General features: G+C 52.7%; 3 protein-coding genes across 3 annotated transcripts; all 3 read left to right on the forward strand.

Moving 5' to 3' along the window:
- Window positions 1–4792: 4792 nt before the first annotated feature.
- Window positions 4793–6840, forward strand: CPAR01_08587 (FAD binding domain-containing protein; the record flags this gene model as incomplete). The annotated part of the gene is made up of 2 exons (XM_060492855.1): window positions 4793–4886; window positions 4949–6840. The coding sequence occupies 2 exons, from the start codon at window positions 4793–4795 to the stop codon at window positions 6838–6840; spliced, it is 1986 nt and encodes a 661-aa protein (XP_060349225.1).
- Window positions 6841–8554: 1714 nt separating this feature from the next.
- Window positions 8555–9229, forward strand: CPAR01_08588 (HET domain-containing protein; the record flags this gene model as incomplete). The annotated part of the gene is made up of 1 exon (XM_060492856.1): window positions 8555–9229. The coding sequence occupies one exon, from the start codon at window positions 8555–8557 to the stop codon at window positions 9227–9229; it is 675 nt and encodes a 224-aa protein (XP_060349226.1).
- A 1557-nt stretch (window positions 9230–10786) lies between these two features.
- On the forward strand, window positions 10787–12571 carry CPAR01_08589 (SKIP/SNW domain-containing protein; the record flags this gene model as incomplete). The annotated part of the gene is made up of 1 exon (XM_060492857.1): window positions 10787–12571. The coding sequence occupies one exon, from the start codon at window positions 10787–10789 to the stop codon at window positions 12569–12571; it is 1785 nt and encodes a 594-aa protein (XP_060349227.1).
- Window positions 12572–13872: the final 1301 nt, after the last annotated feature.

Genomic DNA, 13872 nt, shown 5'->3' on the forward strand with positions numbered 1-13872 from the left:
TTCATTTCAAGCTCAAGAGAGCCTTGACCAACAAACGGGGGTCAGATATCTGATGCGAGGGCGTGGGAAACGGTTCAGAAAGACAGGATGGGGATAGAGGTAGATTCTATATGCCATTGCCCTCCTGGGGTAAGAATGCAGCTTGCTTGGAAAGGAAACGCCTTTTTCTTCAAACTCTTCTTGCACGTCTTGAAGTGAAAGACGTACAACTCAGGTAGGGGTGGCCACACAGGTCAAAAAAGAGACGACAGAACTTGGCTACAAAGATGTAATGAAAAAGGTCAGCCTGTCTGCCTCTTCCTAGACTTGAAGCAAGACAGGGCCGGGATACAGGAGAAGAAACGGAATAGCGGCAGGCAGGCAGGGCCAATCGAGGAGGACCTCTCGGTGGTCTTTGCCCTCTAGAGTCTGAACAGCTTTACACGAAATGTGGCGGCCCTGGCTTTCCAAAACAGATCCTGTTACCAGTCATGTGGGTGCGGCTGTGGGAAGAGAAACTGGAGCTGCTCTTTGGGGAGAAGGACGGAGGTGCTGGCAAATCCCTACACCAGGATTCTTCTTTCTCCCACACCCCCTTGGCGCCTGCTCCTGCTGCTTTACATCTGGCAAGGATATCATCTTCGCTGGCCAAGAGTTCGATCGATATCCTTGTGTCGGGCAGTCAAATTCTTAACGATGTAGGTACAGCCCCCGAGCAGACATTGAGGGGGGTCGAGGAAGAACCCAGATGTTTGGTACTTTCTTCCCAGTTCCACACCATCCCGCCGTCGATCTATGTGGGAATATGTCGCTGCTTGGGAGCCCAAACTGTAGATTTGCTTCTCCTCAATAAGAGGCAGCGCCATGACTAGTAACCGTTGAGACTGCCGAGCGTCAGTGGCGTACCAAGAAAGCAACCTTCCCGTCCATTACACTCCTTCCATTGTCTTCCTTGACAGCTTCTGGACGTTGCAAAATGGTCTCATGTCTGTGAGTTCCCGTCAACAAGCTTACTTGGCAAAGATGGGGAGAGGGGTGTCGGGCTGTACGGATAGACCAGCGACTCCAGCCTGGAGTGGGAAGAGAGGGGCGGATGTGTCCCCCCGTTATGCTGCCCAACGAGGAAAAGAACCCGAAGCCGCTCGCATTTGCCCCCTCCTATCGCTCCATGGTGAGAAGGAATAGACTGTACGGATAGGCTGCTGTGTAAATTAAAGGCGAGCCTCGCTGCTCAAAGGCCGGCCTGTAGGAGCAGACCGTGGGACTGGGGGTGTGAGTGAGGACTGCGAGGGTGGGTTGCCTGCAGCGATCGCGGGCGGCCATCTGGCAGGCGTGGAGCAATGGAGCTTCATCGGAGTAGCATTTTCTTGGAGACTCTGGGTTATCGAACGATGGCTAGAGGTTGACGTACAGTCACTCGTGGGCCCAGACCGGGGTTTGGATGGTTGTCACAGTTGTGTACTTGATGAGCGTTGGTGACTTCGTATAATTGTTGTTAGTGGCTAAGGACTGTGGCCGACGAACCCATGTTTCCAGGCCGAATCCCGGGATGCAGGTACACCGGGGTTCCGCAGCAAGTTCGGACCAGGTGAAACCAACCTGGAATTACACACTACACTACAGATACGCTGAGCTTGCGAACCTGGGACTTTTCGCTAGCGCAGCTGCGGCCGCCGTTGAGCGAATTGCTGAGTTGGGCATCGAGCCGCGTTCACTGCTTCTGCAGTCTCTGCATACGAAGTGCATGTACTCCGTAGGGATGCATGTAGGTACGGATAGGCAGTGGGAATAGGGCCCCGGTCTCGCTCTTCAATACTTGGTTAGGGAAGGGAGGCGACAAGACGCGAGAGAGTGATGTGTATACTTGTGAAAGAGCAGGAACTCGGAAGCCGAGATTGGCGGATATGGCTAGACTCTCCTACTCAAGTTCTATGCATGCGGCCTCTAGTTCTCGCGAGGCCGACGGGATTGGGTTGACAGCTGACGAAGACTGAAGCAAGTTCTCTGAAGAACTGACGGGTCTCCTGAAGAAATCCATGCATTGCCACCGGCGGCACAGCAGATTACCCACGGGAAGTCCCATGTGTCTCGGCTTTCCCACGTTGACATGAAGAAGAAAGAAAAAAGACGCAGGTCCGTCGGGAACTTTACGACTGCCGTGCTGTCACACCTACTTTCTGCTTGCTTTGCCGCGAATTCGGTGACGTGCCGCGTATTGAAGATTCCCGATGTTTTTGGTATCTGACATCGACTTGTCATAGACGTCCATCATCGCCAAAACGTCTATGGATGGCACTGCCCTCCCCAACTAATACCCCAGAACAAGGCGCCGAAACTGATAAGATATCGGAAAACCCGTATTGTTGCAGAGATCCAAAGGTGGTCTTTGCTTTGAATGATCACCTCGCGGGAAGACAGGGCGCGGCACCCGATGGTCCGACAGGATTTGCAAGCCCGCTGCCCCCGCCGAGCATATATTAATTCGCCCTCAATCTATTCTGCGCGGGACAGGGGTTGCCAACACCCGGGCCACTCTCCCTCCACGTCATGCATGCCGACCAACCGGCAGGCAAAGGTGTGAGTGAGTGAGAACGAAAAAGAAAGAAGGAGTTTCGGCCTCGAGGTGATCCTACTGCACCATGCCGCAGATTTGTTCTCCCAAGCCCTTCCTCTTCTCTTGACAATTTCGGATGAATGCTCGCTCAGTAAGCCCTCCCTTTTATCGTTACGAGTCTTCGTCTCCGTAATGTGGGCGGCCAACAAAATATCACACTTACATACACAACTCAGCAGTGTCGTCGTGACAGGCTTAAGCTTTCGTCTCAAAAGAAAAATAAAAAAAAGGGATGATGGGTTCTTTACGAACCTAAACACGTCGGGAGCAAAACGAAACAGCCGGATCGTGGTCATAACATGGAGAATCCCTCTCTTCTATCGAGCGTGTCTCCGCCATCCTCAAGGCTCGACCCCTTGGTACATGACTGAATCGCTAGTGAAATACCGTTCGCAGTCCTTGCGCTCATCTTTGCGCCAGGAGTGACTGTGCCTTGATCACATGGTGACCTCCTCTGTTCTTTTCCCAGAGCCAACCAAACAAGGAGAATTGTGCGAGAAAAGGATTTCGGGGACTTTGTGTAAGACCGGCTTCAACCTTGCTGTCTTCTTACCAGCCAAATCTGGCAACTGGCTGGGATACCGCGGACAGCTAAGGGGGGCCCAATAATCCTTGCGATGAAGAATCTTGCGTATGCAAATCTCCCATACGAAATACATGCACGCCTGAGCTAGCGTTGGACTGTTGGTTGTTGGTTATGTTCTTGTGCGGCCGTGTGGACCTAAATATGAGTAGCAAAACGGACCAAGTGGAACCTTTCGTGGAGTACGAAGAAGGAAAAGAAGCAATGAAAAAGACGAGAAGCTCAAGAGTGTTACAGAAATCTTGTTGGAATGTAACAACTTGACTCGCTCAATAGACGTTGCCTTACCTAAAACCTTACTCTCAGCTCAGACGGTTCATCCAATTCCAGAGTTTTGAAAAGTCAACACAATGAGGCATGAACTGACATTGCTAAACATGCCTGCCTGAACAATCTCATGTGACGAGTACTCATTCCGAACGAATTTCCCAAGCTAGACTCTTGCTCCGTTGACCGTTGATGCGCACTGGCATGCCGTAGGACGGCGAACCTACCGACCGGCCGGCCACCTTGCGCCGGCTCGCAGCAACTTGCAAGACCAAGGGCCGAGTTGGCAACTGTACATGCAAGGGCCGGGGCCATAATCCCTGAGGGTGAGAGAGTTGCGGGGGGCCACCATCTCGGCCAAGGTTGCCAAGATCCAGGCTCCGATGTGCAACGTCCAGCCACTCAACGTACGCGCAGTCCGCACCGGACCCTTGCCGGTGCCGAGTTCAAGTGGAGATGAAGCTGCAGGTCTGTTGGACCGGCCAGGTCATCTTCTCTCTCTCCTGTGACTACTGAGTACTCTATGGGTATGTGAGTGCCTTTTTGTGTTGTGCTAACTACAAAGTCCATGAGACTCTTTGGCAACGGCTCCGAGCATGGCAACCTCGCCTCCAGGATTGCCCCTAACCCATCATCTCCCACGAGGAGGTCAGCATTGTTCATCTCCCTCGGACGGGGCCTCGTCTCTGGTAGGATACACTTCAATGCCTGCTATCAACGAGCACATTTGACCAATTCTGGAACCCCGGGCGAAGGATGCTTGCCACGCATCCGCCGCTATCAGTTGCTCCGGAGAGAAGTCTCGGCCGTCAATATTGGGCTCTTCCTCGTTCTTGTCCCTTTGCCCCCTTCACGCCCCCTCTCTTATGGCCTCCTGAGAAAGGCATGGGTTCTATCCGTACGGATAGTGTAGAATAGCCCTTGCAAACATTGCCTCTCGGCCGTGGACCGTGGATGCTTTGACCTACATCAATACGCAATAAGGTAATGCCTCCCAGACGTACAGCAACACTATTGCCATCGAGCCCACTCCTGCCCGCTATTATACCTCGTCGACCATCGTTCGATTCCCTTCTAGGTGGCATAGCACATGTTGGTTCTCGTCCTTTGCAAACGGGTATCCCACCGCTTCGGCCTCTCTACCGTCTGTTCCCATTATCCAACGGTCCAACGTTCCATTTGCTCATCTCGGTCTCCACGCGTTCACCCCGCTGTTGTCGTTGGAAGAACCGCGAATTAGATCCGCGAGGTCTTATATTTGAAGCACTTCGTCCCATCTCTGTTAATTGTCTCTTACTGCTCCCCATCCGTCCATCAGCAGCACTCGCGTCTGACCCCACGTGGTAACCATGTCTTCGATGCGTTCCCTCTTGACGGCGGCTCTGCTGTCTGTCAGCCACTTGGCTGCGGCCCAGACTATCGTCGTCGACGGTCAAGAAGTTGGTGAGTATTCTACCGTCTATTCAAACCTTCGAAGACTGAGGTAACTGACTTATATGTCCTAGCCGCCGACGCCTCGACTATTGCCCCGGCCGCTGAGGTTGCTGACGTCTCCATCGCCAGCACCTCTGCCGGCCTTTCTGAAGAGGAAAAGCTTCAGCTCACCGATGCCGTCCTTGCCAACCTCACAGCGCTCCAGCTGTCCAACATCTCCCTGTTTGGCTTCGAGGATGGATCTTCGGTCAAAAAGAGATCGCTCTTTGGCCGATGCAAGACCTATCCCGGAGACCTCCTGTACCCGATCGGCCTTGTCTGGGACATCTTCAACCTCCTTCTGGGAGGTGCTCTCACCAAAACCATCCCTGAGGCCTCTGTCTGCTACGATGATTTCGGCAACTACGATCAGGCAAAGTGCGACTTCTTGACCGCCAACTGGGTCAACGGATCATACTACCACACCGAGGACCCCACGGCCATTAACGCCGTCCTCTTTGAGGGCCTCAACTGCATGCCCCCTACCATCAATGTCGGCGAGACCAACTGCAAGGTCGGCGGCCTGCCTTCCTACGTTGTCGAGGCCACCACCGTTGCCCACGTCCAGCTGGCTGTCAACTTTGCACGCAACCTCAACCTCCGCCTCGTCGTCAAGAACACTGGCCATGACTTTGGCGCAAAGTCTACCGGCTACGGTGCCCTATCCATCTGGACACACAAGTTCAAGAACATTGACTTTTACGAGAGCTACCAGCAGGACTCGTACAGCGGTCCTGCTTTCAAGCTCGGCGCCGGCGTCCAGGCGTACGAGATCTACGAGGCTGCCAACAAGTACGGTGTCACCGCTGTCGGCGGAGAGGGACAGACCGTGGGTGTCATGGGCGGTTACGTCCAGGGCGGCGGGCACAGCCCCATGTCCGGTCTGTACGGCATGGCGGCGGACAATGTCCTCTCCTTCGAAGTCGTCACTGCCGACGGCCGCTTTGTGACAGCCAGCGAGTCCCAGAACTCTGACCTATTCTGGGCCATCCGCGGTGGTGGCGGCTCCACGTACGGCGTTGTCACCTCTGCCGTCGTCAAGGCACAGCCCAAGATGAACATCACTACCATGACCTTTGCCTTCTCCAGCGGTGACAACTTGACCACCGACCAGTTCTGGACCGCGCTGCGCTTCTACTTTGACGGCTTTGTCGAGTACGCTGTCGACAACGCCAACTACGGATACTTCCGCATCCAGAACCTCGGCACCTCCTTCGCCTTCGACATGGGCCCTTGGTGGGCACCCAACATGACGAAGACCGAACTTGCTGATCTCGCGGCTCCCCTCTTTGCCAAGTGGGCCGCGATGGGCCTCGTCGTTGAGCCCGTTTACACCGAGTACGACAACTTCTACTCGGCCTGGCAAAACTCGTTCCCGCTGGAGCCCTGGGGATCCAACGCCATCCGCCAAGCCAGCCGTCTCTTCCCCAGAGCCAACTGGGAAGACGGGACCAAGCTCAACGCCACCTTTGAGGCCATCAAGTCCGTGTCCGAGGAGGGCGGCTACATCGTGGCCTTCAACATGATGGCGGCGCCCAAGACGGGGTACCCCGACAACGCCGTCAACCCGGCGTGGCGCGAGGCTGTCATGCACTGCATCACCGCCGCCCTCTGGGACCCGACCGCCAACGAGACCGTCATCAAGACGGCCAGCGATAAGCTCACGTTCGACTGGATGCAGCGCTGGCGCGACGTCTCCCCCGGCGCGGGCGCGTACATGTCCGAGTCGGACTACATCGAGCCCGACTTCACCCAGGCTTTTTGGGGTACAAAGTACGCAAAAGCCCTCGAGCTTAAGAAGAAGTATGACCCCAACGATGTCTTCTACGCGCAGAACGGCGTCGGTTCCGAGAGCTGGGAGATGTCGGAGATGATTATGGGCAACTTGCCTTCGCAGAACAGCAAGTTGTGCCGCAAGCAGTAGTGGATATCTGTTTTATGGTGTTGTGTAATCAAGCCGTCGGGGATATCTTAGGCGGTGTTCGAACTTTAATGTATATATTGCCGCTGTATATAAGAGTGGCTGGCTCGATTAGCTGCTTAGACCTTAGATCGCGGATCGTGAGATGATCTCATGACGCATTAGAATGGCGAACTTTACGTTCTTACTTACCTGTTCGAACCTGACTTTTGATCTAGTCCCATAAGCATGTCTTACTCCGACGAAAGTGACTATGTTTCATTCCTCGCAGTTCTCGTCGCAAGGCAGACGCAAAGCGGATCGCCAGGGTTAAGTCTTGTCCGGGCTGTATTGGGTGAGAAACCTGTCTTCATTGATTGCCAGTGACTTTGCCGGTTCTGAGAGATCAAACTCTTGGTCTCAGTGTATTTATTCGTCGAGGCATTTCAGGAAAAATACAGATAGCCAAATTGACAATAGTGTATATGTGCACAAGTCACATAGCTCCCACGGATAACTAGACCTGCGGCTCTTCGTCTAGGATAGATTGACAATTAGTTTAGAAATAGTATAGAAACAACACCGAAAACCTCCATATTGTAAGTCCATCAGCCTATCAACAATCCAGCCAAAACTGACGAGAGAGTGGGTCACGAGAAAGGCAATCTGAATGAGGTAAAGCCCTTGCGATTCTTATGGTGAGGTTCATCTTGTTCCTCATGTTCATAAAAACGGCAGTCGCCTGCTGAGTGGTTCATAACTGGGACAAAAACTGCTGGCATTGTTGGTATACACGCCAGAAGGGAAAGGTCTCTGGGCCGGTACGAGCTCAATAATCTGCCACTGGCGTAGATATGTATATGGAAGGAGTAAAGAGTGACCGAGGCCCATGGATTCTTTCGAAGTTGAAGTAGGTGCGGAAAGGTCGTTGCAAACGGCCCTTACCGCCTCCAAGTTACCTCTTTTATGCCCTCGTATTCCAATAAGAACGAAAGTGCCAAAGCTCTTATAGCGGTGTAAGAGCAGTGTAGGAGCAGAAAGGAAGCTTGTTATTGGATCTTCAGCCTTTTCTTCGTAGTACGAAGTTACTGAAGATATCAGTGTGAGTATATAGATTAAATATGAGATATAGTGTGCGGAATAGCAAAAGATTCATAGAAATGCTACGGGAGAGGAGAGTGACGGTTTATTTGACTTTGGCGGTGTCATTTTCCGCGGTTTCTGAAGCATTACTTAGGCCACGAAGTGAATAAAGCCGAATGCCCATGGTAGAAGAAAGAGATCAAGATTCCAAAAATAGGATTATTAATGAATGAGTATTCGTGCTGTGGTGGAAGAAAAGCTTTTCTATTGCGCTGGTTGTCTATGCCGTAAAGGTGAGTGTTGCCGAGATGACGCTGGTTTAACGTATTGAGGTAATGATCATCTGGTCTACTAAGTTGCATAAGCAATAAAGACACCATTTGGGACAGTGTATCTTGGGGTTTTGCAGAGTATATTAAGAAGAGATGTTCTGCTATCAAGAGAACGAGCGAGAGGTGGGAAATCAGAAGAGGGCATTGAAAGGAATGAGGCGCAGTATGGCGAATCAGGCATCTGTGCCACCTTCAGATGCACCAATGTTGCCCGACTGACGCTGCTCCCTCCACTCTCACTATCCAGTCTCGAAACCGCGTACAGTAAGCTGTTATTTGCAATTCAAAACCCAAAGGACAGCACAAGAACAACATCTGAAAGCATGTGGCTTGTGAACACTGACAGTTTGGTGTTGGAGGAGGTCTCGAAGCCTTCGTCGATCAAGTATGCCATCCTGTCGCATACCTGGGCAGACGATGAGGTGACCTTTCAAGACTTCCACAACATCGAGCGAAGTGGCGAGAGACATAAGTCCGGGTTCTCCAAGATTCAGAAGACCTGTGAACCTGCGCGCCAACGAGGCCTTCACTATGCGTGGGTGGACACTTGCTGTATCGACAAGTCGAGCAGTGCAGAACTCAGCGAGGCTATCAATTCCATGTTCTCGTGGTACAAGGAGTCCGCCGTCTGCTTTGTCTTCCTGTCGGACTTACCAGCGTCTGAGAGGCTAGTCGAAAAGGTAGAAACGACGTCCGTCTTTTCCTACACCCAAAAGACATTCGCTGCCTGTCGATGGTTCACTCGAGGATGGACTTTACAAGAGCTCATTGCTCCGAGCGAGGTAGAATTCTTCGATTCCCAATGGGAGCAGTTCTCTCGGAAAGCCGATTGCCTTGATAAGCTGGAAGAAATTACCGGCATACGCCGCTCAGTTCTAGAGTCTTCCTCAAACTTACGACAGACTCCAACAACAGTAAAGATGTCCTGGGCAGCATCTCGCAAAACGAAACGCGTCGAGGACCGTGCCTACTCTCTTCTCGGCATTTTCCGATATTAATATGCCAATGATATATGGCGAAAGATCCAATGCCTTCCGTCGCCTTCAGGAAGAGATATCTCGGAAGACGAACGATCTGTCCCTGTTCGCATGGAAGGGCCCTCCCCAGAGTACTGTGGGATCTCAGATGTCTAGAGGTATCTTTGCGAGGTCTCCAAGCGAGTTCAGCTCCTGTTCAACGATGCAAAGGTCTGGCACGAGACAGGACTCACCAAGCGAGTTCACTCTCACCAACAAAGGTGTTCGATTTGAGACGAAGTTGTACAAGTATACAAACGGGGCGTTTGTAATGTATCTGGGGTTTAGAATGCACGACACACCCGTCCGCATTGTTCTCACACGCACACTAGAAGGCTTCGTTCGAAGCGAACCTTGGTCATTGACGTACAAGCCGTCCTGGAACCTATCCAGGGTTCCCACCATTTTCGTATTCCACGTCCAAAAGGAACTTTGAAGAAGATTTTGCTCTGACTCTTGCGTTGGAATGGGCCAGTCCGCGTCAACAGCCCTTCGCCGTACTTTACGGTTCTGATCGGTTGGTGGGCGCTGACAAACTACTAACGACCAGAAACGTCCTCCCGGATAACTTCCCGGACCTTGTCAAAGACGATCTCGACTGGGGGAGTTCGCAAGAAGAGGCATTTGAGAAGGCACTTTTGAGCATTTGCACAAACCCTCGATTTCAGGCTACGGAGGTAGAGTTCGTCACCAAGAAGATAACTGATGGGCAACGTGGCTTTCGCATGGTTAAAGATTACCGCGCCACTTTCAGGGTCGAGTTAGAGACGCACCAAGATCACGACGGTATCATAACCTATCATGCTTCTCTGTCTGGCAAGATCCAAAGAGTGGAGAGTCGCAATGTTATGTTGACTTTGAAATCGACATGATCAGATTCAGCCTGATGGCCGGGAGTTGAGTGTTCTATATCGCTCTATTCTGACTAATACTGAATTTCCTATGCACATCATATTCCAAGGCCGCAATATTTAGGTATCACTGTAGGAGTTAAGACCACCGTTTTTATTTTTAAGGGACCAGTTCACCCGATCTAATGGACTTGGTCGACTATGCAACATTGTATTATTAACCACCGATTTAATGTCCTGCCACATACAGTGTGCTGTAATTCCGGCTTTGGTCGGTTAAATGCATTAAAGGAAACATATGATGGTCAATGGTGAAGCGCCCAAGAGCCACCAGACGGTGAAGATGGAATTAGCGACATTGGGAACCGGGAAGCCGCGCGTAGGTGTATGCTTAAACCTTTCTCTTTTGCGGCGATCCGGTGCCTCTCGTCTCTCTTCCGGAACTAGATTTGCCTAGAGACGTGTCACTCACAACTCCTCGACTTGTCAGCGGAGATGAGTGGTTGTGATGAAAGCTAACGGGAGGCTGACGGGAGCGAGCGACGTGAAGGTACGTACTGACCACCAGACCCGCTTAATTACCACGCTAGTCCAAAACGGAGCAGGCGCATAACCTGCCTTGCGAATTTCAAGGTGACATCTCTCTCATTTCTATCCAAACACAGCTTCACGAAGGCAGCCGATCATCATGGCCTCGATCGCAGCATCACTGGCCTCGGCCCTCCCGAAACCCAAGTACACTGGAGAAGATGAGGAAGCTCCCTCACGCGCTCTGCAACGCGGCCCCCGTATCGTTGGTGCCGGCCAGCTGGACGAGACGCAAATCGTGCTGAAGCGATCGGGCCCTCCACCATACCAACAGCGAGCAGGATGGCGACCGCGAGGACCCGAAGACTTTGGCGACGGTGGCGCGTTCCCCGAGATACCGATCGCTCAATACCCGCTCGACATGGGAAAGAAGGGCGCGACGACCAGCAACGCGCTCGCCATCCAGGTCGACGGCGAGGGCAAGCTCGACTACGGGGCCATTGCGCGTCAGGGCCACGCCGAAAACCGAATCGTTCATACCTCGTTCAAGGATCTCATTCCTCTTCGCCAGCGCGCCGACGCGGGCGAAATCGACCTGAGCCGACCCAGTCAAGAGGAGGTGGAAGCGACGGCGGAAAAGACGAAGAATGCACTGGCAGCGCTGGTCAGCGGTGCCGTAGCCGCCCAGAAGCCAAAGACGCTCAGTGTCGGAAAGCGAAACGATCCGACATTTGTGCGATACACGCCGGCAAATCAGATGGGTGACAACTCGACCAAGCAGGATCGCATCATGAAGATTGTAGAGCGGCAAAGGGACCCGATGGAGCCTCCCAAGTTCAAGCACAAGAAGATTCCCCGCGGTCCACCGAGCCCGCCACCTCCCGTTCTGAGATCGCCGCCACGAAAGCTGACGGCAAAGGACCAGGAGGATTGGCGCATTCCCCCGCCGGTCTCCAACTGGAAGAACCCGAAGGGTTTCACCGTCCCCTTGGACAAGAGATTAGCGGCCGATGGACGCGGACTCCAGGACGTGGCGATCAACGACAAGTTTGCTCAATTTTCCGAAGCGCTGTACGTCGCAGACAGGCACGCCCGCGAGGAAGTCAGACAGCGTGCAGCCATGCAACAGCGTCTGGCAGAGAAGGAGAAGGCGCAAAAGGAGGAGAACCTCAGAATGCTGGCCCAGAAGGCTCGCGAAGAACGGGCCGGCGGCGGCAGACGGGACTCACGATCACGGTCACGGTCACGCAGCTACAGCGGCTCAGACTCGGAAGACTCAGACGGTTCGGAGGACTCTGAGATCCGGGAGAGAGAAAAGGCACGAAAGGAGCGCATGCGTGAGGAGGAGAGGAAGCTTCGCCAGTCACGTATGGGTGCCGAGAGGAGAGTGCAGGTCATGGCAAGAGAGCAAAACCGCGACATTTCGGAAAAGATTGCTCTTGGTCTTGCCAAACCTACCCAGTCCAAGGAAACCATGTATGACTCGAGACTTTTCAACCAGTCCAGCGGCTTCGACAGCGGCTTCAACGAGGACAACCACTACGACAAGCCGCTTTTCGCCGCTCAAGAGGCCATTGGCAGCATTTATAACCCGCGAGCCAACATGGACGATGAGGACGACGAGGCAGCAGGTGATAAGGAAATGGCCAAGATCCAAAAGACCAGTCGGTTCGGCGAGGCTTTGGGTAGGGGGACGTTCAAGGGCACAGAAGATGTCGAGGTTAGTACACCACTTCGAACGAGAGCAAAGGGCAGTGCTAACAAACATTTTTCACAGGCGAGAGAGGGACCAGTGCAGTTTGAAAAGGATGCCGGGGACCCCTTCAACGTGGACAAGTTCCTGTCCGAGGTGGAGCAAAACTCTTCGTCAAAGAGGGGTTACGGTCTTCAGGACGATGATTCTCGGCAGCCGAAGCGGGCGCGAGTAGACGAGGATGATGATTAAACTAGGCCGGTTTTCTTACTGTTTCCATATAGCCAACCAAAAAAGCTTCTTGGCTTCATTGTACGACAAAGTAGGGGACGTTTTTTGGACTGACATCGAGATGGGCGCCCTTATTCGGGGCATCGGAAACAGCCTCGCAAAACGCAAAATTGCAAGGCATAATGCAGAAGTGCAGTACATGCACAAAATCGATTTGAGCCCAAGAGACGTGGTGAAGAAACATTGGATGATTGCGTAGACTTCGTGGGCCCTCTATTGTGTGTTTTAGGGCGGAAATTCTCTTGACTTGTTGGCTTGAAGCCGACTGGATGAGTTGGTGTAGCGACGCTGGCTGTTTCAGGGACAGCGAATTCATGCGGACTTTTATCTTCGGACTGGTTGCGGCAAACTCATGCTTCTCTCTTCCAAGACAAGGCCGAGAACCGGACGAAAGACGGACGGAACCATTTGTTCTGGCACCTCTGGAGCAAACGACTGGGCTGGCTACCTGTTGGGTTGACGGGCCTGCCTTGAAGTCGGTAAAACTTGTCAGAGTTTGGTGGCGGCGGGAGTGACAGTCATGGCCGGCGAGGGGCAGGTCGTGGGGTGTCATTGGTGGTTTGCAAATGTGGCCCGGGAGTTGAACCAAGATCCAAGTTATCAGGCGAGCCAGGGGGGAAAACAAATAGTTGAGACGAAGATCAGGCAGTGTTGTGGGAAACGTGGGTGGTGGCTGGAGCATTGGACGTTCCGGGCCTATAATTAAAGTCTGTATTGTCCTTGGTAAGCTTGGTATGTAAGGTGGTAGACCAGAAGCTTTGGCCGACAGGTTTTCTTGTTGAAACAGTTGCGTTTTCTTGCTCTCGTGGTTTAAGCTCCGAGTCGGAGACGTTTGCCAATGCCTTGGCTGTGAACCAACCGGCTTTTAGGAATATGACTGTTCATGCGTTCTTAAGAAGATAAGAGTTTACTGTTTGGAAGGGTTGCTGGGCAGTTGCGGAGTGTAGCAAAAAGGTGGGTTACTGTGAGATATGAAGTGAGGAGAGTTGGTGTTTTGTTTGAGGCATCGTGAGACGAGAGACAGAGGAGAAAGCAATAGCAGAGGATGGAATGAGAGAAAGAGGCAAGAGCTGTTGTAAGCTTAAATCTATGCCAACCGCCAGCGGGAAGGCTACCAGAGTTTGATCTTACATGCTATAGGTATTTAGGCTTCATGTTCGCATCACGCATGTTGGGCTTTCCGGGCCATATGCGACCCAGTTCAAATGTTCACTCAAACACCTCCAACTGCTCCCCGATGGACAGGTGCGCGGATGTCAAAT

Source organism: Colletotrichum paranaense (genome assembly GCF_030867605.1).
Source record: "Colletotrichum paranaense strain IMI 384185 chromosome Unknown Scaffold_6.1, whole genome shotgun sequence".
NCBI lineage: Eukaryota > Fungi > Ascomycota > Sordariomycetes > Glomerellales > Glomerellaceae > Colletotrichum > Colletotrichum paranaense.